Source organism: Cibotium barometz, chromosome 16 (assembly GCF_041138505.1).
Source record: "Cibotium barometz isolate CiBa-2024 chromosome 16, ASM4113850v1, whole genome shotgun sequence".
In the NCBI taxonomy this organism is placed as follows: domain Eukaryota; kingdom Viridiplantae; phylum Streptophyta; class Polypodiopsida; order Cyatheales; family Cibotiaceae; genus Cibotium; species Cibotium barometz.
Genome location: NC_141061.1, coordinates 345,548 through 372,500, shown reverse-complemented (window position 1 = coordinate 372,500; position 26,953 = coordinate 345,548). Strand labels below are relative to the sequence as shown.

Here is a 26,953-nt window from a genome sequence, read left to right as displayed (position 1 = left end):
CTGTCCGGCTGGATTTGTTCACGTGGGACCGTGGACACCAGCATTCGAGTAGGATTTTCTCAGAGAGAGTGCATGATGGACGTCATCATCAGTAACCCCAGCCCTGCACAGGATCATGCACATCCTTACCATCATTGTCACCATCGCCCCGTCTTCCCTTCGCTTAAATTCATGCCTATGGCCTAGCACAAGCAGAACCTCTGCGTTGAAAGAAGACCAGGGATAAGAGGCAGAGACAAAGAAGAAGGAAGCAGCAGCAGAAACTAAAGGGGATTGATTAGATAGAAGAGAAGAGAATAGAAGAGGAGGTGCGGAGAAGCAGAGGAAAGGCTGATGAGAAGAAGAGGCACAAGAAGTGGAGTCGGAGTTCGTGACAACAGGATCCGTGATAAGATAAAGAGAAGCAGTAGCAGAGTTTTTCTGTGCTGTCCCTACTTTGCCCTTTAAACCTTAAGCAGGAAGTTGACAGGAGAAGGAAAGGCTTTTTGAGACAGCACAGGAAACCCAAATTTTCTGAGAAGCCCTAAGCAGGAAGAAAGAAGAGAAGGCAACACAGGAAGTGCGCGCCATCGGGAGCAGAGAAGACAGTAGGAGGAGACCCCAGAGAGAGAGAGAGAGAGAGAGAGAGAGAGAGAGAGAGAGAGAGAGCGCTCACTAAAAGAGCAGAGCAGCGGATATCTCCCAATTCCTTTACACCACACAGGGATGTCTAACCCTAGGTTTGCTTCCTCTTACGTTAGCTCCAGCAAATCAAAGCATGGCAAGAGAATCGCTCAGACATCTGCAGATGCCAAGCTACATGCTGCCTTTGAAGAATCTGGTGAATCTGGAGAGACTTTTGACTATACCCAGTCCGTCGGTGCAGGCAGCGAAGGCCTTTCTACTCAAGAAATTACTGCGTACCTGCACCGTATGCAGCGCGGTGGCCTCACACAGTCTTTTGGGTGCATGATAACGGTGGAAGAAGAGAGCTTTCGAGTCATTGCTTACAGTGAGAATGCACCCGAAATGCTGGACATAGCTGTTCAAGCTGTACCGACAGGCAGGAAGTATGGCCATCTGAGTATTGGAGCAGATGCTAGAGCCTTGCTATCATCTGCCAGTGCGGCAGCACTGGACAGGGCTGTGGGTGTGGTTGATGTGAGCATGTTCAACCCTATTACAGTGCAGAGCAGAAGCTCAGGGAAGCCATTCTATGCCATTCTGCACAGGAATGATGTTGGTTTGGTCATTGATCTTGAGCCAATAAAGCCCAATGATGCATCGATTGCTGGCGGGGCATTGCAGTCCCACAAACTTGCTGCCAAGGCCATATCTCACTTGCAGTCATTACCAGGAGGAGATATTGGCCTCTTGTGTGACACAGTTGTGGAGGAGGTTCGTGAGCTTACAGGCTTTGACAGAGTGATGGCTTACCAATTTCATGAAGATGAGCACGGAGAGGTGGTGGCAGAGATCAGGCGGTCAGATCTAGAGCCCTACATGGGTCTCCATTATCCAGCCACAGATATCCCGCAAGCTGCACGCTTTCTTTTCATGAAAAACAGAGTGAGATTGATCTATGACTGCAGATTACCACCAGTAAAAGTGATTCAAGACAAAAATCTTGCCCAGCCTCTTAGCTTGACAGGCTCCACACTTCGAGCCCCACATGGTTGCCATGCCCAGTATATGGGCAATATGGAATCCATTGCATCTTTGGTGATGGCTGTTATCGTCAACGACAGTGATGTAGATAGCATGGGTCATGCATCTCAAGGGATGAAATTATGGGGTCTAGTTGTGTGTCATCACACTTCACCGCGATATGTGCCTTTCCCACTCAGGTCTGCTTGTGAGTTCTTGATGCAAGTTTTTAGTCTTCAGCTGAACATGGAAGTGGGAATGGCTGCACAAGTAAGGGAGAAGCACATCCTCAAAACCCAAACTCTTCTGTGTGATATGCTGCTCAGAGATGCCCCAATTGGTATTGTTTCTCAATCACCCAACATAATGGACCTGGTTAAGTGTGATGGTGCAGCTCTTTATTATGGGAAGAAATGCTGGCTTCTGGGTGTCACACCGACAGAGACTCAAATCGCAAATATTGCCGCTTGGTTGCTGGAGTGTCACAGAGACTCCACAGGCCTCAGTACAGATAGTCTTGCAGAAGCAGGATATCCCGGGGCAGCATGTCTGGGTGAGGCTGTTTGCGGGTTGGCTGCTGCAAAGATAACCTCCAATGACTTCTTGTTCTGGTTCAGATCCCATACTGCAAAAGAGGTAAAATGGGGGGGAGCTAAGCATGACCCAGAACAGAAAGACGATGGACGCCGCATGCATCCTCGCTCTTCGTTCAAGGCATTTTTGGAAGTAGTAAAGTGCAGGAGTTTGCAATGGGAGGATGTGGAGATGGATGCCATACATTCACTACAACTAATACTCCGTGGCTCATTTCAAGACATCGATGATAGTAATACAAAGACCATGATACATGCCCGCTTGAATGATCTGAAGCTTCAAGGTTTAGATGAGCTGAGCACTGTTGCAAGTGAAATGGTAAGGCTTATTGAAACTGCAACCGCCCCTATTTTGTCTGTGGATGCGCAAGGGTATATCAATGGGTGGAATGGAAAAGTAGCTGATATAACTGGCCTTTCTTTTGAAGAAGCTATTGGAAAATCATTAGCCAAAGAGCTTGTACACGAGGAATCGGTGGCGACAGTCGAAAGAGTACTACTTCTGGCCATGGAAGGTGGGTTGCTGTGATTTCTTCTATGTTAAGGGTGGCATTTTGACTTCTAAGTTAAGAGTGGTGTCTTTGACATATAATTTGTTTTTGATAATCTTTTCTAATGTTTCCCATCTGTCCAGGTGAAGAAGAGCAAGACATTGAAATACACTTGAAGACGTACGGCCAGCATAAGCAGAAAGGCGTAGTTATATTGATTGTCAATACCTGCTGCAGCAGGGATGTGACCAACAATGTTGTGGGTGTCTGCTTTGTTGGACAGGATGTCACTGGGCAAAAATTGGTACTAGACAGGTTTATTCGCATACAAGGGGATTACAAAGCCATTGTACAGAGCCCAAATCCTCTTATTCCCCCCATTTTCGGTGCAGACGAGTACGGTTTCTGCTCTGAATGGAATCCAGCCATGGAAAAGCTTTCTGACTGGAGAAGGGAGGAGGTTTTGGGCAAGATGCTTGTGGGCGAGATCTTTGGGATGCAGATGGTTTGCTGCCGCCTGCATGGACAGGATGCGGTCACAAAGCTGATGATAGTGTTGAATGATGCAGTGAATGGTCAAGAGTCTGAGGAATTCCCGTTGGCATTTTACGACCATAATGGGTGCCGTGTTGAAGCTCTTCTCATTGCAAGTAAGAGGACAGATGCTGATGGGCGTATCACTGGGGTATTTTGCTTTCTTCACACGGCAAGCCCGGAGCTACTGCAGGCTTTGATTATGAAAAAAGCAAAAGAGAAAGTGGACAAAGAGCTGAGTTATGTAAGAGAGGAAGTGAGAAAACCACTGGAAGGCCTTACATTTACTCGAACTCTATTAGAAGGCATGGATTTATCTGGGGATCAGAGGCAGCTCATTGAAACAAATGCTTGGTGTGAGAGGCAGCTACGGAAGATACTTGATGATGATCTAAACACTATTGAAGAAGGGTATGTTTCAAATTGATTTGTGGGCTTGAGGTAGGCACAAAAGGGAACTTGAGTGAGGAGGAAAAGCCCTAGTTTGGGTACTTCATTGTTATGGCTCTAGTCTAAGAATAGGATCCTTGCAAACTCACCTCTCAGCAGGATCTATTCCTGAGCTGTTGTGTATGCGTCTATGACAAATCCATGCCAGTCATCAGGAGTTTTCGATCAACTAACTATGATGAGTTTAGACTAACGTTGATTAGTGGCTCAGTTGTAGGACACTAACGTTAAAGTTTAGGACACTCTCACCAATCACCTTTATACACCACAATTTCTTACCTATCATCTTTATACACCAAGATTAGGTTCATTAATGGCATTCCCAAGAGGGTGGAGACCCTGGGAATCAAAAGACCCTGATCAGGCCTTGGTCTCGCTCAAGCCCAACGCTAGGATGGTGGGCCGTGGTGGGATGGGACACCAGAGCTTGGGTGAGAAGTCAGGCATGGTGTTGGTCTAGCCTCTGGCTTGGGGAGTGCTCCCAAGGGAAGCTATGGTGGTGAGATGAGATAGCCAGTTCTTCGTGAAGGCCCAATGACCTAACAGTGGTGTGGGTTTTGTAGGCCAAAGATGGTTGAGAGATCCTTGTTGAGCACACTAGGTACAGTTCAGAAATCCTAATCCCTTATATGTATTATGTATGTTTCACTAACTCCAGGCCTGTGAAAGCTCTACCTGTGTCTGACCTTCCCTGTCATGCAGTTCTAAAGAACTCTGGGAATTAAGCTCTGCTTTTCCGGCTAGTATTATGTATTCTAAATGGAGCAGCTCTCTTTTGGCTGGGTCTTATTTTCGTCTCCTAGTACTTACCTTTAGTTAACCTCGAGCATGCATATAAGGTGGCATTATTGTGGGCTTTCATGATATCTAGGCTTTCAATAACCAGAAGTTCCACTTATTGCCGCAGATACCTGGAGCTGGAGACATCAGAGTTTCACATGGGATCAGTGATTGATGCGGTGATAAGCCAGGGCATGGTCGTCTCAAAAGAGAGTGGTGTACAGATTGTAACTGAAATACCACATGATTTGAAGACCTTGTATCTCTTTGGTGACCAGGTGCGGCTGCAGCAAGTCTTAGCGAACCTGCTGTTTTGTGCCATCCATCATACGAATGCACCCGCCGAGGGGGAAGATGCATGGGTAGGAATTAAGGTGGCCCTTACAAAACGACGGCTTGATGATGGAGTACATCTGATGCACCTCGAGTTTCGGTGGGCTCTCTTCTTTTCATGTCTTTTATGCTTTTATTCCTATATTTAGGCTACAGCATGAGATTTTTTCTAGTGATGCAAGTGAGCTTTATCTCGGCTTTAAAGATAAAGAGACTAGGTAGCAGGAGATGCTACGTCTTGTAGTCTGCTGGGTGTATGGACCTAGGCCAAGAGGTTTAGTTGGTTGACACCATGTGGAAAAAAGGACCAAGAAAGGATTAAATCTATCTGCCGTTTATAGCTGATTAGGTATAAAAGCAAGAGCTAGTTTGAGTGAGGAATATTATGTTGTATTCTGTAGTTTCTGGATAGAAATTCCTGTCAAGCATGCATATGGGAGAAGCTAGGGAATCCACGCAATCCTAAGGTGGCCTTCCGGGCAGTCCAAGTTGAGTCCGAATGTGGGTTCTCATAATGCAAGATTCAGGCCAAATCATTCATTGGATACGAAAATTTCCGAGCAGCGAAGGACTGATCAAGGACCATAACTGAGTGACGATGGACCGAGCAAGCTTGCTCATGATTAAGATACTTTGGCTTTTCAATGAATTAAAATAGCTATAACAAAGTCTAGTCTTAATCTAGTCTTTTTTTTAAAGACCCTAAATGAAATAAACTCATTGTTAAAAAATCTATATTTATAATAGCGTGCGTGCATGCGTGTGTGTGTGTGTGTGTATCATTAAGGCATTATATATTTATGTGCATAACAAATATTTATAACAATATATATTTACTTATAATATACATGATATTAGTAATTATATATATATTTTTAAATGAAAGTTATCAAATCAAAGAGAGCCCTCCAAAAGAGGCTCGGAGTCTTGGGGTTGCTCTCTCCCTCAATGGACTTGGGCATATACTATGATTCTTGAACCTTTACCGTATGCTCAGGTTTAATGGTCTTCTTGACAGGCAAGAAACGTGCTTGCTTGCAACCTGTCCACAATTGTCCATATAGCATCATTACCTTGTTGGGTCCTTGGCAAATCCATTATCAAGTCCATAGTGAAACTTTCCCATGGCTGCGAGGGAATAGGAAATGGCTGAAGCAAGCCTTTTTCTCATTAAATTTCACTTTTAGCAAGTGAAACATGCGCGTACATATGCTTCTACGTCCTTGCGCATGGTTGGCCAAAAGAAATAGCACTTAATCATGCGCGTAGAAGACAATATACCTCGATGACCAGCATAAGGAGGAGCATGTCACTCATCCATAACCAGTCGTCTCATGTTAGACACCACACATAGGCAGTTATCCTTAACGAGGTAGCCATCTTTGATCACATATGAAGCATGTGCATGACCAGCCATCAAATCAGTCCATAAACTTGCAAAATCTGCATCGGATGATACACATCTCACATGGTAGACGGGTTCCCATGTCATGCAACTTAAACTGCAGCCACGTATGGTCTTTTGGACAATGCATCTGTCACTACATTCTTCTTCCCTAGAGTGTGTACAATCAAAAAATAAAACATGGAGATGAAGTTTGCCATCCTCATATGCTTCTCTGAAAGCTTGGTTTTTGTGACAAAGTATCTTCGGCTTTGGTGTTCTGTTTTCATGGTGAAATCAATCCCAAGGAGAGAATGTTTCCAAATGGTTAAAGCATGAATCATAGCCAACAACTCTTTCTCATAGATGCCCAAAGAAAACTGGCATCTTGCAAACGATGGCTCTTATAGGCCATGGCATGTCCCTCTTGATTTAGGACAACCATGATACAATTCCTATATGCATCACACTGAAAGGCTTATTAATATCGGTCCACTTATGAAAGCTTCCTTAAGATGGAAGAAGGCATCCCTCATTCACTGCATCACACTGAAAGGCTTATCAATATCGGTCCACTTATGAAAGCTTCCTTAAGATGGAAGAAGGCATCCCTCATTCACTGCATCACATGTATCTTCCATGTGGATGCCATGTGGACATATCTGTAACCTTTTGCCTCATATTAGATATCACACATAGTGTTAGCATTTCATCCCTGTATGCTGCCTATATTTTAGTTCATATTTGTTCCCTTTTTATATCGGCACCTGTGGTGGTTCTGAAGGAGCTTTGGATACCCGAGATAAAGAGAAGAGTCGACAAAAGAAAGGGAAATGGGATTTTGACAAGAGCTCCAAGGACAACGACAAAGACGACAAATCTTCTTAAAAAAAGGATGTAGAGTGTCATTAATGTGGCAAGAAGGGTCATAAACAGCCCCAATGTTACAAGAAGAAGCGGGATGAAGAAGGAAAGGACTCGACCTCTACAGCGGTGTCCCAAACCAAGAAGGATGACGGTATTCTCCTATTAGCCGGTACTTCTTGTGCATTGGCGCTTGTGCATCTCAGGCCGGGTCTTGGATTCTGGATAGAGGTGTTATTGCTCACATGACACCTCATTTGGATTGGTTCGAGGACTTTTCTACTAGGACATGCACTATCGTCTTGGGGTGATTCTTCTTCCGTGCCAGTTCATGGATGTGTCACCATTCCCATCTTCCGCTTCTCTGCAGACTGAGGTGGAGAAAGCGATCGGTTCTTTGATCAAGGCTCTCAGGATTGATAGAGGGGGTGAGTTTACATTCTAGGAGTTTCAGAAGTATTGCAAGGATCATCGTATTCGGAGACAGCTAGCCACAATATACTCTCCATCACAGAATGGAGTTGCAGAGAGGAAGAATCAAACTATCATGGAGATGTCTCGTGCTATGCTTGAGCACTCCTCTTTACCTCGATGTTTCTGGGTTGAGGCGGCTGCTACTTGTTAGAATATTGTGAATCTTAGTGTTTGGAGACTATGCCTATTTATTAGGCTTTTATGCTTTTTCTCATGATTTATGGGTCGTGGAGTAGTCGGCCAGCTCCTATCATCCCTATATAAAGGACCTCCTGATCATCACTTGTGGTATCCAATCCTTGCACATTGTAATGCTCTCTTGTTGGCTATTGTCATTCATGCTATAATAAAGGTGATCTTGTCAACGAAGTGCTCTCTCTCCTTTCTCTCTCTTTTTCCTTGTTTATGCTTCCGCATGTGTATTCTTCAACATGATATCAGTCGCTTAGGTATCGGCATCCACACGGTGGTCCCCCCTCCTGCAAGAAGGTCTGTTTTTTTTTCTGGAGTAGAGAGGTGCCTGCGTTTTCATCAACCTGCTGCGTTTCTTCAAGGTGGTTGTGTGTTCTCCTTTGTGTTGCGTTTTCTCCGCGTGTCATGTGCATACTAATTCCAGGTCTAATTCTTGAAGGGAACAAGATAAAGAACCAGATAGAACTAGTTTTGGACTTGACTCTGGAGCTATAGCAGCTAAGGTATGGGCAGGAAGGTGGTGGGAATAGCCAGGAGGTTGTCGGCCAGTGTGCATGAGGAGAGAGCTCTGTCGGCTGTAGCAAGTCGGGGACTTTGTCTAGGGGACCTGGCCGACAGCAGGTCGGCCAGCCCACCAAGGTCTTCAAGGCCTATAAATAGGCAAGACTATGCTTCTTGTCACTCGTTCAGCCCTCCCATAGGCTGAGTCATAGAATAGGAATTAGATTAGGTTTTCTACCTTTTGATGGTAGCCTAGGGCTGACTAGGACTTGTACACTTTTTTGTACATTATGAATATACTGAATACTCAGCTCTCTCTCTCTTCTCTCTATCTTTTGTATGCGTTTTGCATCAAGCATGTTCCAGGATGGTGTTTAGGGCTGAAAGAAGACTCCCAGAGCTTCCGCATGGCATCAAAGCTTCAGGCTGATTCTGCGATATTGTTGCTGCCCATGTCCCACCCAACCCGTACTACATCACTCATGGATGAACCATTGCCGGTGTCTTGATTTTTTGGTGGTGTGGGGACTAGGCAACATTGTCTCAGCATTAGGCTTAGCAAGGCTAAACACCGATTCAGTCTCATATGAAGGCGCACAGTCCCAAGGAAAGGAACACAAGACATGGAAATAGTTCCCAGGAGGTTGGTTGGTGGTGTTCCAAAAAACCCAAGGGGAATGGTAGTCCCATGCTCCACTTCCTCTCCCCCGTTCTTCTCCACCTCTTTGCACTTTCCCTTCTCCTAGAAGCTGGCGCTCAACTCTCCCTTGCTCACTTCCCTTTTTCGGCTGGTCGACTTCTCCTTTCGGTACCTCAACACCTGCTGTACCTGATGAAACCCTAACTGTACCTGCTGTACATGCTGTACCCTCAGCACCTTTTGTACTTGTTGTACCTTTTGTACCAGCAATACCGGTTGTACTTGTTGTGGGCACCTGTTGAACCCTCAGTACCCGATTATACATGTAGTGCTGTACCCGCCTCTGTACCTGTCATACCTACAATACCTGATTGTACCTGCAACACTAAACTGAACCTGTAGTTCCCAACTACCTACAGTACCCGATTGTACCTGCAGTTCTGAACTCTCCTCTGTACCTGATTGTACTTGCAGTATTCGACTGTACCTGTAGCACCTTGTGCCCTTGTACCTACAGTACTTGTTGTACCCTCGATACCTTCTGTACCTGCAGCACTTGTAGTACCTACAATACCTGCAGTACCTGTTGTACCCTCAGTACCTTCTGTATCTACAATACCTATTGTACCTGTGGTGTACCTGATGTGGGCACCTATTGTACCTGCTGTATTGCGTGTATCATGTACTTGCTACTGAAACCCTGATAGTACTAGCTTGTGTACTGGATCTTCTACAAGTACGTGTTCGTGTACTTGTAGGGTGTGAGCACTTGTTTGTGTGCCTACACTTGGGGGGACCAAGCCCATTCCTCGAGTTGTGCGAGCCAGGCTCTAGTACGAGAGCGCCTGTTCGTGTGTGGTCTCAGAACGACAATTTCGTGTTCATGCAACTCCAGGTGTATGAGGAGGTGAGGCTGGTTGTATTGATTCATTCGACGAGTCCGGCTTTGACATTCGGCAAATACTTGTTTGGGTAATATGCCTTCATAGTATGCATTACTTGGATTATATGGCTAGCAAGGCCTTGGAACTTTGTACACAAGTAAAATACTCCAATAATATACTTCAGTATTGAGGGGGGGGGGCGTCTGTCCGTTCATGGCCCCAATGGTAGTGTACTGTGTAGTGCTTCTCTTTTGCAGATTGTCTTGAGCAATGATGTATTTTTCAATGATTGTGTATTGTGGCTAGTTCATTTTAGTGTTGACGAGCGTATTGTTCACGTTGCTCAAGGACATTCACACCTAGTCGGTGTAGTTTTAGTGGTATCAGAACACGGTTGTTTCCCTCTTCTCAGTGGGGAAATTGTCATTTGGGCATTGAGTATCGTGTGAACAGCCGTCGTTCACATAGCCATGCACACAATGGACAAGGGCCTAGTTTAACTAGCCAAGCAAGTGGCACTCACGCGTGCTTTTGAAGCTTTGGGCAATAAGATTGTAGCATCCCGTTATAAATAACGAGACGATGCCTGGCTCCCAACTCTAGTAAGTGGTCCCCATAATGTCCTCTGTCTGGTCCAGTGTCCTCTGATGCCCGACTAGCCCCTATCTCCTCTGGATCCACAGGGTGGAGGATCTCCATGTCATCATAGTCATACACCTCACACTGTCTGCTCTGTGTGTGGGCATTGAAGTCGCCCGTAAGAAATACTTCCCCTAGTGTAGAATAATGCATAATCTCCTCTGACAGACAAGTGTATGGCGAGGCTCCTGTCTCCTCCTCCTGTGGCATGTCCTCTGTAATGACATAGGAGGATCCTGACGGAGAAAAGTAACATAGAGCTATGTATATAACCCTGTCCTGTGAGAGCTATAAGCTGATCCACATGTATCTGGCCTCTGGATCCTGTGCTACCACTCTCAGTCTCCCCTGTAGCTCCCGTCTGAATAGGACTGCTACCCCCCCGACCCTCTCGAGGTACCCTGGCGTGTGGTCCTCCTGTATGCTGACTCCCACTGGAATCCCTCTACTCGAGGTAGCCCTCTCTCTGGGCTCTGATGTGTCTCTGTCAGAAGTATGATGTCTCTCCCCACCATAACATGCTCCAGTCGTCCAGGCTGCACCCATAGTGAACCATTACAGTTCCATACTGCTATGTGTACCTCTGTTAGTGGCCTGGTCTGTGTCCCATAGGCCCCAAACCGCTAATCCATGGGCCGGCCATCAATGATGACCCGACCATCTCGATAGAAGGCCTTCTTGCCTTCTTTCCTCGCGTGTAAGACTCGTGGCATGCAAGTTCTCCTATGCTCAAGCTGCATCCTCGTGAGATCATCATCCAAGAAAATAGGAGCTTCCTCTAAGCCCCGTAGTATGACCCTCTTCCTCATGAAGGTGACCCTCTCCGTCTCTCCTGCAAACTGTAGGATGAGGGCTCGCTTGCGTGTTGAGTCTTTCCCGGCTCTCCATGCTTTGGTGAAGGGGAGAGGGTGCTCTTCCTTGTAGCCGAGCTTCATGCATAGAAGCTGTCCATCTTTCTCGGGAGTGGAGTCGGGTGTCTCGACTATACCTGTGACTCGAATGTTGAGGCGGCAGGCATGCCTCATCTTCTCCTCCTCAATGGTGGTGTGAATGATTTGGTTTTCTTCCCTTTGAGTCTCCTCCCTCACTTCTTTACGGATGTTCTTCTTCACCACCTTGACCCATCTTGACTGCTTGGCTTCGAGCTTTCCCTCCATGTCCTTTGTGATCTCCTTGGAGATCTCTTCTTTAATGGCCGTGAGAGTGTTGTCATTGATCTCCCCTTCTTCCTTCTCAGCATTCTTGATGGCTACCATTTCCACTTTCAATGCACTCACCTCCTCCTTGAGTGCCGTGTTCTCTTGTTCGAGGTTCGTGACCCGTGCTTCGAGAGCTATGATGTGCCTGTGTAGTTTGTTTTCCACCTCATTGAGGTTGGAATCGGATGTCTTCTTGTTCTCCTTGATTAGTGCCTTCATTGCTATCTCGAGGGCCTCGAGTTTCTCTTGGAGACTCGGGGCCATTCCTCCAAATCACTCTGCAGTCCTTCCACAGGCAAGGAGGAGAGAGAGAGAGAGAGAGTTATGTTGCTGCCTTCGGGGCCTGAGCAAGGGTGGGTGGGGAAAGGGGGGCCAGGCCTAAGGCAGATTGGGTCCCGAATTACCCACTGAAGGGTCCCCTATCCCTATAACGAGATAGTATTTGCTTTATTTCTTTAGAGAGAATGACTGTGGACTGTAGATAAGCCAAACGCAAGATCTCGGAGGATCGGAGAGTGACTGATCTGTACACTGTTGTAGAAACACCTCAATGACTTGATCTCGAGCCTATGCACTCTTCCCAAGGGCATGAGGAAGGGTTGCACACCTGAGGCTGAGAGAAGAAGAAGGTGGACTGTTCTACACTATGTTAGAATGCTGAAAACACTTATGAATGCTGTGTTACCTTCACCAGATGACTGCTGCATGTGTGGATGATGCATAGAAGGCTGGACACTGATGCAAACAGCAGATTCAGGGCTGGAAACTGCTGTAGACTGAATCTTCAGGGCTGGAAACTGCTGTGGACAGAAACGTTGAAGTGTAGGGGTGCTGAGGACTGAAACGCATGAGAAACAGGGGCTGCAGGGCTGCTGCTGTACGGCTGGAACAGAAACGCAGAGAACTTCTGTACGGCCGTGCAAAAACGCAGGGCTGCAAACTGCTGAATCTGGCGTTGAACTGGGCTGAATGGTATGCTGAATCTGGGCCTGAACTGAGGCTGAATCAGGGCTGAAGCTATGGTTCTCAAGGGGCTGGAGAAGAAAGCTTATGGGCTCTAGGGCTGGATTTTCTTGGGCTGAAAGCAAGGGGGAGGAGAGCTCTTAGCACAATGAAGACTGAATGAGAGAATAGGCTCTAGGCAAGCCTATTTATACTAACTGGAGGTTGGTCATTTAATAAAGTTTTATATTTATAAATGCCCAATAATGCAAATCATGCTAAATAAATACTAATAAATATGGAAAAAATACCAGATAAATCCCAGTAAATTTCCTAAGGCTTCGGGGATGTTCTAAATGATGCACAGGCATATGTATGCATATTATGCAAGATGCAGAGTGCTTTCTGATGCAAACCCTAAGGCTTCTACTGACTCTACATGCATGAATGATTCTCTCCAAGTGGGTTAAGGGACTTGACTGACTGACTGACCCACTAAGGCTGAGGAATGACCTACGTAGCTCGTGCCTGACTTATCTTGGACTGAGGATGTACAATGGGGTCACGGCGTACGACAAATATCATCCTATTGGGTTCTAAAATTGTACAACTGCATCACTTCTGATGATGAGCCATCTTGTCACCATGCACTGAGTTCAGAGTGCATGTGACACTCTTCTTACAGGTACCTCCATTGTGATCGATGGAGTCCGGAGTATGCATACTCCTTGCGCTCGGACAGAGTGGTGAGCGTCACATGGAGGAACAGGATCTGCGCCCACTTGGTACACCTTCGTTCCAGGACGGATTGTGATTATTTCCTGTTGAAACCCTCACCCAAGACTCTTCGAGTGGAGGGTAGTTCCGCTAGTTCCGCCTCACACAGAGATTGATATGTCGATAGTCTCATGGAACATGTGTTTAGGGGAACCTCACAGTGCTTTCAGAGACGAGGCGTCCTCAGAGGAGAGCCTCAAAGAGCCACAATTGGGGGACCTATCGACATTCTTTTCCTCCAGGAGTAACATTGTCACCAATTGGCTGACCATTTGGTCCATCTCCAGTTTTTGCGTCTCGTTCACTTGAGGCCAGGTCGGTGTCTCATGTGAAGAGGCCAGTATTTTGCTGACATGGACGGGAGCCAGACTGGTGCCACCCGTGTGTTAGCAGGATGGTGTCGTATGGACGAGAGTCAGACTGGTGCCACCCGTGTATGACTTGGACTGTGTTCGACCCATGGGATTGTCACGCCATGGAAGAGCCAGTATTCGTGCCGTGTTTTGCCTATGGGACTGTCACACCATAGGGAAACTCGTGCCTGGAACTGTCTTACCTATGGGACTGTCACTCCATAGGAAGACCAGGTTTTTATGTTTTCCGTCGTGCCAGTTTTGTGCCGACAGATATTTTGTACTTGTTCCATGAACGGGAGATATGTCCATGTTACTATTTGCACATGCACACATGTTTTGCATGTTTGAAACTGTTTTCGCATGACATGTATTTTGGTGTTTGCCTGCTTGACGTGTTACTTATTACTGAGCGGGGACGCTTGCCAGTGAGTCGTGAAGTCTGCTCTGTCTTCTGACGAGTTTTGGTGCATGTGAACAGGTGGTAAGTATATTGCACATGTTATTTTAATGTTTCATATTCTAACCTTTGTTTTATAAGGTTAAATGTTCACATTCACTTAAAAGTGGGCACCCCCTTTGGGCACCCACTTAGGGGCCAAGGTGGGGAGTCCCACTTAAGTGTGTGTGGGGGTGGGTGCATGGGCACCTACCCAACCCACCTTAGAACTAGCCACCCACATGCAATCGTGGGGGGGGCCAGCTAAATCAAAGTGTTAACTCCACTTTAAGTTTTATAAAAAAAACCTTCTCCTCCAAGCGTAGACATCACCCGCTTTCACCAACTTCGTGGAGATAAAGAACCGGCGACCATCATCTCTGCGCATGTTTCCAAAAAGCGACTTCTGAAACTGCTGCACGTACTCTCTCAGGCGGCTACTCTCCCTGCGCTACAGGCTGTACAAGCTGCAGCCAGTCTGATGCTTCCTGTCCATACAGGCTGTGCTGCAGTCGGCTACTTTTCTCTAACCAGCAGGCTGCTGTATATCCTCCTTCAACGGGCTGTACTCTCTGCCTCTGGCGGCTGCTCCTACAGGCGGCAGCAAAACCTGCAGAACCTCAGCGTGCTGCCTCTGGCGGCTGCTCCTACAGGCGGCAGCATACCGACAGGCGGTTGTCCACCATCTACTGGCGGCTGCAAATCTACACGTGTTGTGCATGTCTTCCAGCAAGTATTGCCCCACCATCTACAGGCGGCTGCCTCTTCAAATCAATCGGTTCCTTCACGCTGTAGCGAGGCCTCTCCTCCCTTGCTAGTGGGTGCTCCTTCTCTCACAGCAGGCGGCTGTGCTTTTTGCGGTTGTACCTATCTTGGTGGCTGCGCTAAGTTCACCACGAGGGGACTGTGCCATCCCAACAAGGTGACCGCTTCTTCAACCAGGTGTTATCTCTCCTAAGGTTGCCTCTCTATTTCCTACTTTGAAAGAGGTTGCACGTCTTTTCCACTGGCAACTACAAGAGGACTTCACATCTCCGGGGTGGCTACACCTTCTACACAGATACCACGGGTATTGGTCCTCTATCTGCCATCCACAAGTAAGTGAATTTCAGATTTAAGTAAAGTATTATGTGTTAAATCTGATAAGAGATTCCCGACTCACTATACGGCCAACACTCGTTCGGTGCCGGGTAGTCCAAGCTCTATTGGAGAACCTCGGTCCAAAGGTGCTGAGATCGGGAGAGCCAGGCGTTAGTATGAGAGCGCCTGTTTGTGCGTGGTCTCGGAACACCAGTGAGGCGCTCTCCGCGGAGTCCAGTGAAAGCACAGGACCGTAGAGACTGGACCACGCTAGTGGTCGTTTTGCTTCGAGTATCTACTTCGAACGTCAACTTCGAACATATTTGTTTGGTACTGTTTTCATATGTACATGGACATCATCTGGTTCTTGGTATTTGTTAAATACTCCCAATAAATATATCATATATTGAGGGGGGGTCGGCCCGTTCGGGCCCCAGTGCTGGTGTCTAACTTTCCATTTCATTTCAAATTCAAGTTGTATTAAGTTGTTCATTTCAAATTGTGGTTTTAAAGTTGTGCTATTAAGCGTGCTGGTGTCCAACTTTCCATTTCATTTCATTTCAAATTCAAGTTGTATTAAGTTGTTCATTTCAAATTGTGGTTTTAAAGTTGTGCTATTAAGCATGTGGGTGTCCAACGGTGTCTTCCCACTTGACAGGATCGGTTTATTTGGTATCAGAGCACGGTTGTTTCCCTCTTCCTAGTGGGGAAACGAACCTGTGTACTGGACATCCCGCTTTTAGCACACACTTTAAACACAATGGACAGCCAAGGCAACCCTTTGGAAGTGCCAAATTCGAGGGGTCCATCTAGTGCCTCTCGTGGGTCTGATGCCCTGCGAGGAAGACACAAGCCCCTTGAAAGGGTTAATGATAGTGAATCAAAGGGTCAACTGTCTCCAGGAAAGACAGTTATGCTTGAACAAGAGCCTGATGCTATGAGGGCTGAAATGGAACATATGAGAAAACTTTTGCAGGCTCAAGAGCAAGAGTTAAAGTTTTTACACGAAGATCCCCATGTGCAAAGTGCTATTGAAGCCAGGAAGGCTGATGCAATGGTAGATGTAACTTTCGAGTCTATGGCTCGGGAAGTGGGCAAGAAACCAAGGGAGTTGGCACTTGCCTACCTTCTCCGCAAAGGTGATATCAAAGAGGGGGATGACGGAGAGCTGAAATTCAGAAATCCACCTCGTCTAAAGCATGGAGATCCCACATCTCAAAGGTTGAAATCTTTTATGCAAAAGGAAGAGGTGACAGTCACCTCTTGTCATGCATCTTCTCCACAAGGCACTAAGCCTGACATATATATGTATGCCAGTGCTCATGCAGGGCATGAAAGTCACATGCATGCAAGACATGTATCTCATGGTAAGGGTGACAGGTCTGCTTCCAGAAAAATTTTGCCTTCTGAGTTGTCTCATGTAGAGACATTGCCATATGCAGGTAAGTCACATGCATCTGAGTTTTAAGTTCGTGGAGCACATGCCACCGTGCCTCATGAAACTTCTATGACGGCCCATGGAGCCCATGCAGATAGGGTTGCCCCGTTGGATAGGGGGAAAAGAAAAGAGAAGACCATGAGCCTCATGCCAGAAAGCTCAAGGAATTCAAAGCAGGTGACAAATCTGTTAAATTTGATGTCTTTCATGGTGAACATGATGCTTCTAAAGTGTCAGCATTTGTGGCACAGTTCGACATTGCTTTTAGCGATGAGGACTTCACTGAAAAATCTAAAGTACGCCATGCTAGCATGTTTTTGAAAGGGACTGTTGCTCATTGGTGGATCACTGAAAAGATCACCAAGGATTCCATTAGCACTTGGAAGGAATTCAAGGATAGATTTTATGCTCAGTTTTTGCCACCAAATGCGGAGCAAACTCTCACTCAAAAGTGGGACAGGCTGGAGCAAAGAGATAATGAAAGCGTGCAACAGTATGTTAATAAGTTCTGGAAAGTGTTGCTGGAAGTGACTCCCTTTATGCAAATCATTGAGGATGAAAGAAAGAGGAAGTTTCGTTCTGGACTGCAACCAGCATATCGATCGGGCATTGAATTGCACCCGAAACATACTTTGCAACAGCTCACAGCTTCTGCTCTTGCTACGGAGCAATTGGTGCTCAAGATTAAACAGGATCAAGGAGGTTCAAAGGGGAAGGACAAGGCTGTCCCGAATCTGCAAAAAGGGTGGACAGCCACCTAAAAAGAACTTCCGGGAGTCCTACAAGGGTGGTAAAGCTGAAAATAACACATCTAAAGATCAGGGCCCAAGGAAGAACAAATTCGGCTTAACCCCGGAGCAAAGAGAGCAATATGCCAAGGATGGAAAATGCTTTTCTTGTGGTAGCAAAGACCACATGTTTCGACAATGTCCAGATCGCAAACCAAAGCACGAGGACAAGCAGACCAAGACTAATGTACATGCAGTTTCTGATGTGCAAGGAAATACAGGTCATGATGCAAAAGAGCGAATGGTTTGCAAGGCTTTTCAAGGATCAGCCCGCCTTATTCATGTTTGATGACTGTGCCAGCGATAACTTCATCTCTATGCAAATGGCAGTTGCATTGGGTATTGAGGTTGAGAACATGGGACCTTAGATTGAAGCCGAAGCTGCATTTATTGGTAAAAAAAAAGAGGTGCAGGTTATCCCATTGATAGGGAAGTTGCGCATCCATATCCAGGGCTATCTTGATAATGAGCATTTCCTAGTTGCTCCACTGAATGGATGTGATGTATTGTTGGGCAAGCCGTGGCACCATAGGCTTGAGCCCCGCAAAGACTACAAGTCTAATATGATTTCTTTTATGCATAAAGGCCGCATGCATTTTATTGATGCTGGCAAAGAAGGGGATTCCATCCCACTTGTATCACACATCCAAATTAATAAAGCAATGAAAAAGAGTCTTTCCGCGTACTTGGTTTTTGTTCGTGATAGCCTTGTACCAAATCATCAAAATGTGGATGCTATGTCTAATGATAGGCTGAATTTTCTTCATGCATTCAACGACTGTTTTGCTGACTCGTTGCCATGTGAATTACCTCCCCAAAGGCTCGAAGATCACCGCATAGATCTTGTGCCAGGTAGTTCTCCACCTAACAAACCCGCATACCGAGTGAGTGCTGCACAACAAGAAGAGATCATGAAGCAGGTAAACGAGCTTTTAGAGAAAGGTTTGGTTCAGCCCAGTTTCTCACCTTACTGCTCTCCTGTGCTTCTTGTTCAAAAGAAGGACGGATCATTCCGTATGTGTGTGGACTATAGAGCTTTAAACAAGCTTACCATCAAGAACAGATTCCCAATTCCGCGTATTGATGATATTTTGGATAAGCTTGATGGTTCGGCTTGCTTTAGCAGACTTGATTTGAAGAGTGGTTATCACCAGATACGCGTGGTGCCACAAGATGTCCATAAGACTACATTCAGGACAGCCTTCGGACTATATGAATTTTTGGTAATGCCTTTTGGTCTCACTAATGCTCCTGCCACATTTAATCGAATGATGGATAGGATATTCCAACCCCATCGCAAATTTACACGAGTATTCTTTGATGATATCTTGGTTTTCTCCAAGAATGAGCAAGAACACATAACTCATTTGGTCACAGTATTCGAAGAGTTGCAGAAGCATAAACTTTTCATCAATGCCAAGAAAAGTGAGTTCTTCCTTTCCGAAATTTATTATTTGGGCCATATTGTATCCAAAGAAGGAGTTACAATGGATCCTGCAAAGATAGAGACCATTCGTAATTGGCCCGAATTGCAAAACGTACATCAGGTACGTAGTTTTCTGGGATTATGTTCGTACTATAGGCGTTTCATAAGGCATTTTGCTATGATTGCCACTCCTTTACATGATCTCACGAAGAAGAAAACTGCTTTCAAATGGACTTCAAATGAACAGGATGCTTTCTTGCAGCTCAAGTATGCTATCATATGTGGTCCAGTTTTGATTGTTCCTGACTTGTACAAGTCATTTGTAGTTGAATGTGATGCTTGTGGTGATTGCATAGGAGCTGTCCTAAATCGAGAAGGGCATGCAGTTGCATACGAGAGCCGTCGATTGCATGATGCTGAGCTTCATATGGATATCTATGAGAAAGAGCTCTTGGCTGTAATTCATGCCTTAAAGATATGGAAACATTACCTTCTTGGGGCTGAATTTGTAGTCAAGACAAATTATCAAAGCTTGAGATACTTTCTATCTCAAACAAAGCTTTCGGAGAAGCATATGAGAATGGCAAACTTTCTTTCCATGTTTCATTTTCAGATTGTGCATACTCCAGGAAAGAAAAATGTGGTGGCCGATGCATTATCCAGGAGGCCTTATGTTGCTGCAGTCTCAGTGGTATCTCATGGAGACTTATCTGCTATGAGAGATTTGTATCATTTGGATGCTGATTTTTGCCATATATGGAGTGATTTGTTGGCTGGTCATTCACATGCCTCTTATGTTATCAATGAGGGTTATCTTATGAAGGATAATTGTCTATGTGTGGTGAAGGATTTGCATCCAAAGGTTATGGACGAATGTCACGCTCCACCATATGCTGGTCATCGAGGTATCATGCCTACTACTCGCATGATTCAGAGGTATTTCTTTTGGCCGAGCATGCGTAAAGACATTGAGGCTTATGTGCGTGCATGTATTACTTGCCAAAAGGTGAAATTTGACAGGCAAAAACTTCCAGGTTTGCTTCAGCCATTGCCTATTCCCTCGCAATCTTAGGAAAGCATTACTATGGATTTTATTATGGATTTGCCTAGATCCCAACATGGGAATGATGCTATTTGGACCATTGTGGACAGGTTTAGCAAGCAAGCTCATTTCTTGCCCGTCAAGAAAACCATTAAAGCTGATTATGGTAAAGCTTTTTCTTGCTAACATTTTCAAGCATCATGGTATGCCTAAATCCATTGTTGGGGATAGAGATCCCAGGACTACAAGCCTCTTTTGGAGGGCTTTATTTGATAATATGGGTACTAAACTTGAGTTTTCATCAGCTTATCATCCCCAAACGGATGGCCAAAGTGAGGCTGCAAATTAAGCCGTGTTGGATTTGTTGAAATGTTATGTGGCAGATCAAAAGACTGCATGGGAGAAGTATCTTCACTTGTTGAGTTTGCCTACAACAATACGATCCATGCTTCCACGGGAAAGGCTCCGTTTGAGATTATTTATGGCAGAGTGGTATTGCCATCCATCCTTCGTACTAAGGATGAGATATTTGCAGCTGATGAATATGTTCGTGACTTGGATGTTGCCTTTGGTCAGGTGCGGACAGCCATTACAAGATCTCAGGATAAGCATAAAATGGTTGCTGACAAGCATAGAAGGGACATGGAAGTCAAAGAAGGTGATTGGGTATTGCTGAAATTTGAGAAGGCTAGGCTTCGGAAGAGGCCAGGACGAGAAGGATCATATCCTAAGCTTTCTCCTCGCTATTATGACCCCTTCAAGGTGATTCACAAGATCAATGAAGTGTCCTACAGGCTTGCTCTACCTAGTCATTGGAAGATTCACAATGCTTTTCATGTGAGTCTATTTCGGAAATATGTCCGGCCAGATCCTGATGAGCCTGTCACAGAAGATCCGCCAGAGATTGAAGAGCTTGAGGAGATCCTCCAGCTAGAACAGATTGTTTTTCACAAGGAGCGAAAGCTACCTGTTGGGAAGCTTTCCAGGAGATACCTTGTGAAGTTTAAGAATTATGTGCCTATTGATGCCAAGTGGATAAATGAAGACTATTTTGTTGATTATCCACAATTGTTGCAGGCATATCTTGAGGCTTTTCAGTTGAGGACAACTCTTTAGAAGCCCGGGGGGATGTCACCAATTGGCCGACCATTTGGTCCGTCTCCAGTTTTTGCGTCTCGTTCACTTGAGGCCAGGTCAGTGTCTCATGTGAAGAGGCCAGTATTTTGCTGACATGGACGGGAGCCAGACTGGTGCCACCCGTGTGTTAGCAGGATGGTGTCGTATGGACGGGAGCCAGACTGGTGTCACCCGTGTATGACTTGGACTGTGTTCGACCCATGGGATTGTCACGCCATGGAAGAGCCAGTATTCGTGCCGCGTTTTGCCTATGGGATTGTCACACCATAGGGAAACTCGTGCCTGGAACTGTCTTACCTATGGGACTGTCACTCCATAGGAAGACCAGGTTTTTATGTTTTACGTTGTGCCAGTTTTGTGCCGACAGATATTTTGTACTTGTTCCATGAACGGGAGATATGTCCATGTTACTATTTGCACATGCACACATGTTTTGCATGTTTGAAACTGTTTTCGCATGACATGTATTTTTGTGTTTGCCTGCTTGACGTGTTACTTATTACTGAGCAGGGACGCTTGCCAGTGAGTCGTGAAGTCTGCTCTGTCTTCTGACGAGTTTTGGTGCATGTGAACAGGTGGTAAGTATATTGCACATGTTATTTTAATGTTTCATATTCTAACCTTTGTTTTATAAGGTTAAATGTTCACATTCACTTAAAAGTGGGCACCCCCTTTGGGCACCCACTTAGGGGCCAAGGTGGGGAGCCCCACTTAAGTGTGTGTGGGGGTGGGTGCATGGGCACCTACCCAACCCACCTTAGAACTGGCCACCCACATGCAATCGTGGGGGGGCCAGCCAAATCAAAGTGTTAACTCCACTTTAAGTTTTATTAAAAAAACCTTCTCTTCCAAGCGTAGACATCACCCGCTTCCACGAACTTCGTGGAGATAAAGAACCGGCGACCATCATCTCTGCGCATGTCTCCAAAAAGCGACTTCTGAAACTGCTGCACGTACTCTCTCAGGCGGCTACTCTCCCTGCGCTACAGGCTGTACAAGCTGCAGCCAGTCTGATGCTTCCTGTCCATACAGGCTGTGCTGCAGTCGGCTACTTTTCTCTAACCAGCAGGCTGCTGTATATCCTCCTTCAACGGGCTGTACTCCCTGCCTCTGGCGGCTGCTCCTACAGGCGGCAGCAAAACCTGCAGAACCTCAGCGTGCTGCCTCTGGTGGCTGCTCCTACAGGCGGCAGCATACCGACAGGCGGCTGTCCACCATCTACTGGCGGCTGCAAATCTACACGTGTTGTGCATGTCTTCCAGCAAGTATTGCCCCACCATCTACAGGCGGCTGCCTCTTCAAATCAACCGGTTCCTTCACGCTGTAGCCAGGCCTCTCCTCCCTTGCTAGTGGGTGCTCCTTCTCTCACAGCAGGCGGCTGTGCTCTTTGCGGTTGTACCTATCTTGGTGGCTGTGCTAAGTTCACCACGAGGCGACTGTGCCATCCCAACAAGGTGACCGCTTCTTCAACAAGGTGTTATCTCTCCTAAGGTTGCCTCTCTATTTCCTACTTTGAAAGAGGTTGCACGTCTTTTCCACTGGCAACTGCAAGAGGACTTCACATCTCCGGGGTGGCTACACCTTCTACACAGATACCACAGGTATTGGTCCTCTATCTGCCATCCACAAGTAAGTGAATTTCAGATTTAAGTAAAGTATTATGTGTTAAATCTGATAAGGGATTCTCGACTCCCTATACGGCCAACACTCGTTCGGTGCGGGTAGTCCAAGCTCTATTGGAGAACCTCGGTCCAAAGGTGCTGAGATCAGCCTGGTGCGCGTGACGACGGCGCTTAGCTCTGGTGGTTGGTTGATTGCCTGGGCACGGGCCAACCATCCACCACTCTTCGGTAGTTGGGTCGTTCGCGGTCGGGACTTCATGCTCCGCTGCTTGAGAACCTGGCTCTCTCCGCCTCCTGATGAGGATCTGAGCGGGGAACCCTGCGCGTGCGCGCGCGCCCGGGGGGGGGGTGGGGTTCTCCTGGACTGACACCTAGGGCAAGCTCTGGCTAGATGTCCCATTTGTTTGCAAATGAAGCACTAACCTGGAAGGCCTGAATACTCCACGCGTTGCATGATGGGGTTGCCCTGGAGGCAAGGAATAGATATAACATGAGGCATTGAATCCGGCGAGGCAACACAGATGCGGAGGGATGGAATCCCAGTTGCCCGTGCGAGGGTCGAGGTAGCAGGGGGGGATTCCATCACTCTCCTTATGGCACCAGCAATCACCGGGAGAAGTTTCTTTCTAAGGCCTGGGAAGCAAACTGTCACTGGGAAGCCTGACAAAGCCAGCCAGAGGGTCAGACACAGGGTCGAAGCTGTGCTGCCACCGCGCAAAGAAGGCCTGCGCCATACGCAATGCAAGGGGGCTCAGCTGCAGGTCTCGGCCTAATGCTATTGAGGTGAGTTGAACTCCACCTGGTAGTAGCCACGCACCAGAGGGTGAATGTCTCAGTGATCTTTGCAGGCTCACCAATGAGGCTCGCTTGGAAAAGATCTCCGAGTTGTCCGTGCGAATGGCGGCTACCAACATTTTTTTTCTTCAGAAAGAGACTTCTATTAAGTATGAGAAAAACATACAACAATCACAGCTATAAGCCGGAAGAGAATAGAATCACCCCAATATGTAAGGTGATTTCAACCACTGAGGAGCATCATGATGCCATGTAAGACCTGTGGTACTAGAGGAAAAGAAGATGCCATGTCCCATTTCCGCATAAATATCACACGCTTCGCCTGCGCAGAACGAGAGGGCCCTTGAATGCGAGCCCAAGTAGCCATAAGAGTGTGGGTGATATCACCCTATATAGTACTAATGCACTGAGACCCAAAAATCTGGACACCCTCAATAGCCTCCGTGCATCTAGCTCTTTAGATCAGCCATGCTGTAATACTGGCAATAATCTCCCAACTGGTGTCAATCCTCTGTCTAGGGGGTGTATAATCAGAGTGAGGAACATCGTGCAATAAACCATGCTGGGCAATACCTCTACGAATGAAAAAACAGAATCTGTACCACTGCCCTCAAAAAAAAGTTGCGGACCGGACTGGGAGAGCCAAGCAACTGCCCCCAAGTCACATGCATGGCTTGGCCACTCAATTTGCCCATAAGTTGGGCTACAGGACCCCAAATCTGCTGTGCAATGCTGCACCCCCATGGACAATGTTGTACGGACTTAGAATCTGCCGCACATCTAGGACAGGAAGGTGCTACACCGAAAACTGATTGGTGGGGAGACCACCATGTAAGAATAACCAAAAGAAATGAGAGATCTGGCTCCTTCTGTATGAGTGCCAAAGTCTATGCCAATATTTGCGCTGTATCACTCGAGAAAACAATTTTGCAAACCAGAGTGGAGGCCTTTAATGCTGTAATAGTTGTGGCGAGGATCTGAAGGTCCGCTTCGGAAAAAGATAAGCAAGCAACGGTGGCCTCGGTCCGGGTTGACGGAGCGGCTGCCATGGAGTCCTCCTGAGGGTGAAGACCAGAAAGTGCCGAGACTTGCCGAGATGGAAATGCTCCGAAGAACCTGAAAAACTGCGGGGAGAGGAAGAGGAAGGAGAGACGGGAAGCAAACATGGAGGGGGGAAGGCGGGGAACCAAGAAGAAGGGGGGGGGGGGTGGTTTGGCGGGTGGGGAGGTGTTGGGTGGATCAGCAGAAAGGGGGGGGCACAGGGCACAGGCTGGACGGGGGAGAGGATCAGAGAGAGCGCACGACTTCTCTTTTTTGTCGGAATATTCAGATGTGTTTCCAAAGAAACTACCTCTTGGTTGACCTTTGAGAAGGGGTGTAGACCAAGGAAGTATGCTTGGGAGCCAGTGGGGAGTGGGCTGGAGACATGCAGAAAACTAAGATCCTTGTTGGTTGCCTCTTGGAATGTGGCCAATGTGGATGGGATATCCTTCGTCTTGAGCTGTCGGTTGGTCCTCTAGTTTCTCCTTTCCCTTGATCAAGGTGGTGGGGTTTCAAAAGGGCCTTTGGTGTGCACACTAGTGTGGTGGTTGATTTTTGGAGAGGCCTAGAGAGTGCAAGCTTTGATGTGACAGATTTGGGCACCTGGATACGGTTATTACCCTCAAAATACCCTTCTGCCCTTAGGAGTTCAGATACACACCATCTATTTGGTGTGGGTTGGGCTTGTGGGGTTCATGGTTGAGGGCAGTGAGGGGACCGCGCCGAGGCCTTGGAGAGGCATGGTAGAGGATTACCTTCCTAGTAGCCTTGGCAGAGCAACTTCTTCTCGCCAATCCACCAGGTTTGTGGGGCGGCTTGTAGGAGGTCGCGGATCGGTCTGCTGCCGATAAATTTGTAGATCAAAGTGGTAGCTTCCAAGGAGTCCATTGCAGATGCAAGAAGTTGGAGGTCCGCATAGGGTAATGGCGGTCTCGGATGTGGAAGGTGGAGCGGCTGCCATGAAGGGGGAATGCCGAATAAAGCACAGATGTGTGCGACAGGTCGGGAACTCAGGAAGAAGGGGGCAAAAGGGAAGAAGAGAGGAGGGGGTGGGCATGGGGTGGAAATGGAGGGGAGGGCCGGCGGAGCAAGGGGTGGAAGGCAGGGGCGGCAGGGCCAGGTGGTGGAAAAAGGGAGGGGAGGCTGGGCAGTGGAGGCAGAGGAGGGCGGTGGAGGGAACCGAAGGTGCAGCAAAAAACCGGAAAGAGGGCAAGTGGAGGAGGAGAAGTGGGAGAGAAGGCTGGCAGCCTGCGGGGCTGGAAAGCACATGAGCTATTTTCTATTTATAGCTAATTAGGTATAAAAACAAGGGCTCGACTCAATTATGATCATTATACTGTATTGGAAGAAACTCTTTTCTATCTATAGCCTGATTAGGTATAAAAAACAAGGGCTCGACTCAATTATCAGAGTTGTTGGAAAGAAACTCTCTATCTCGAATCTCACTGCTGGAGAGTGGTGAGTTATGGTGTTGTATGCGTATTTTTTCTCAATTGATCCTAGAGGAGAGGAGATTAAAGATCTTGTCTGTGCATAGATACAGTGTTCTTTGCAAGAACTTCCAAAAGCTCTGAACAAATCCAAGCTTCTACCAATGCATTTGTTTGCTCTCCATTTGTTTGCATTTTGTGCCAGAACCTGTTAAGATGGATTTAGCATAAATTTGAAATACATTGTGCTTGGTGTTGTGCCAGGATTTCACACTCAGGATTTGGACTTCCAGAAGCACTTGTGAAGGAAATGTCTGATGATGCACGGAAGTGGACACCTGAGGGCTTAGGGCTCGCTACGAGCCGGGCACTCATACACGTCATGAATGGGGATGTTAAGTATATTACCCTTGAATCAGGAAACAAGTGCTTCCTTCTCCATGGCGAGTTTCCTTTAGCTCAGAGAGATGATGCTGCAAGTTTGAAGTAAAATATGGACACAATTTCTCATGTTTTGGACCAGAGTATGCAAAAGACGAACATGTTGGAGATTTTTCATTGCTTGGACAGAGGGTTTTCTAAGTTAAGCTGCACCGTTAGTTACTTATAAGATTAAAAGCCTGGACAGTATACTCCTCTTAGAACGTCCTTCAAAAATGACTTCTAAATCTTGTCGAGTTTCTACTTGGATATATATGGTTGGAAGGGCTAGTTTTCAGATCCTTTGCTTTCCTCAGTTTTTGTTAAGGTGTTCTCACATACAATATAATATAGATATTATTCTCTGTCAAGGATAAAACTGAAGTCTGGACTCTACACACCGATGTTGGGGTGTGCATGCATTCTCCCGCGTACACAACAGGACCTGCTTGCAATATTTGAGCATGGAGGAGGCCCTGCCTGGCCCCTGTTAGTCTGTACCAGCTAGTGTTTCTAGTGTGAAAGTGTCGCATGGCATAAGAACCAGGGAGTGATATTTCACTACACCTGAGTGCCAAGTCTAAGAAACTAGCCAACTATTTGAAACCATGGCTTCTGAAAATGCAAAATATGGAATAT

General features: G+C 46.7%; 1 protein-coding gene across 1 annotated transcript in view; it reads left to right on the top strand.

The window, feature by feature from the left end:
• LOC147630242 (phytochrome 1-like) overlaps nucleotides 1-26,685 on the top strand; it is a 26,817-nt gene extending 132 nt beyond the window's left edge. Inside the window, exons 1-4 of the mRNA XM_086810079.1 lie at nucleotides 1-2,734; nucleotides 2,854-3,655; nucleotides 4,602-4,907; nucleotides 26,159-26,685. The exon at nucleotides 1-2,734 is cut by the window's left edge and continues 132 nt beyond it. Of these exons, the coding sequence (XP_086666205.1) occupies nucleotides 706-2,734; nucleotides 2,854-3,655; nucleotides 4,602-4,907; nucleotides 26,159-26,384 (3,363 nt within the window). The 5' untranslated portion in view covers nucleotides 1-705 and the 3' untranslated portion in view covers nucleotides 26,385-26,685. The remainder of the gene's footprint in view (nucleotides 2,735-2,853; nucleotides 3,656-4,601; nucleotides 4,908-26,158) is intronic.
• The last annotated feature ends 268 nt before the right edge of the window (nucleotides 26,686-26,953 follow it).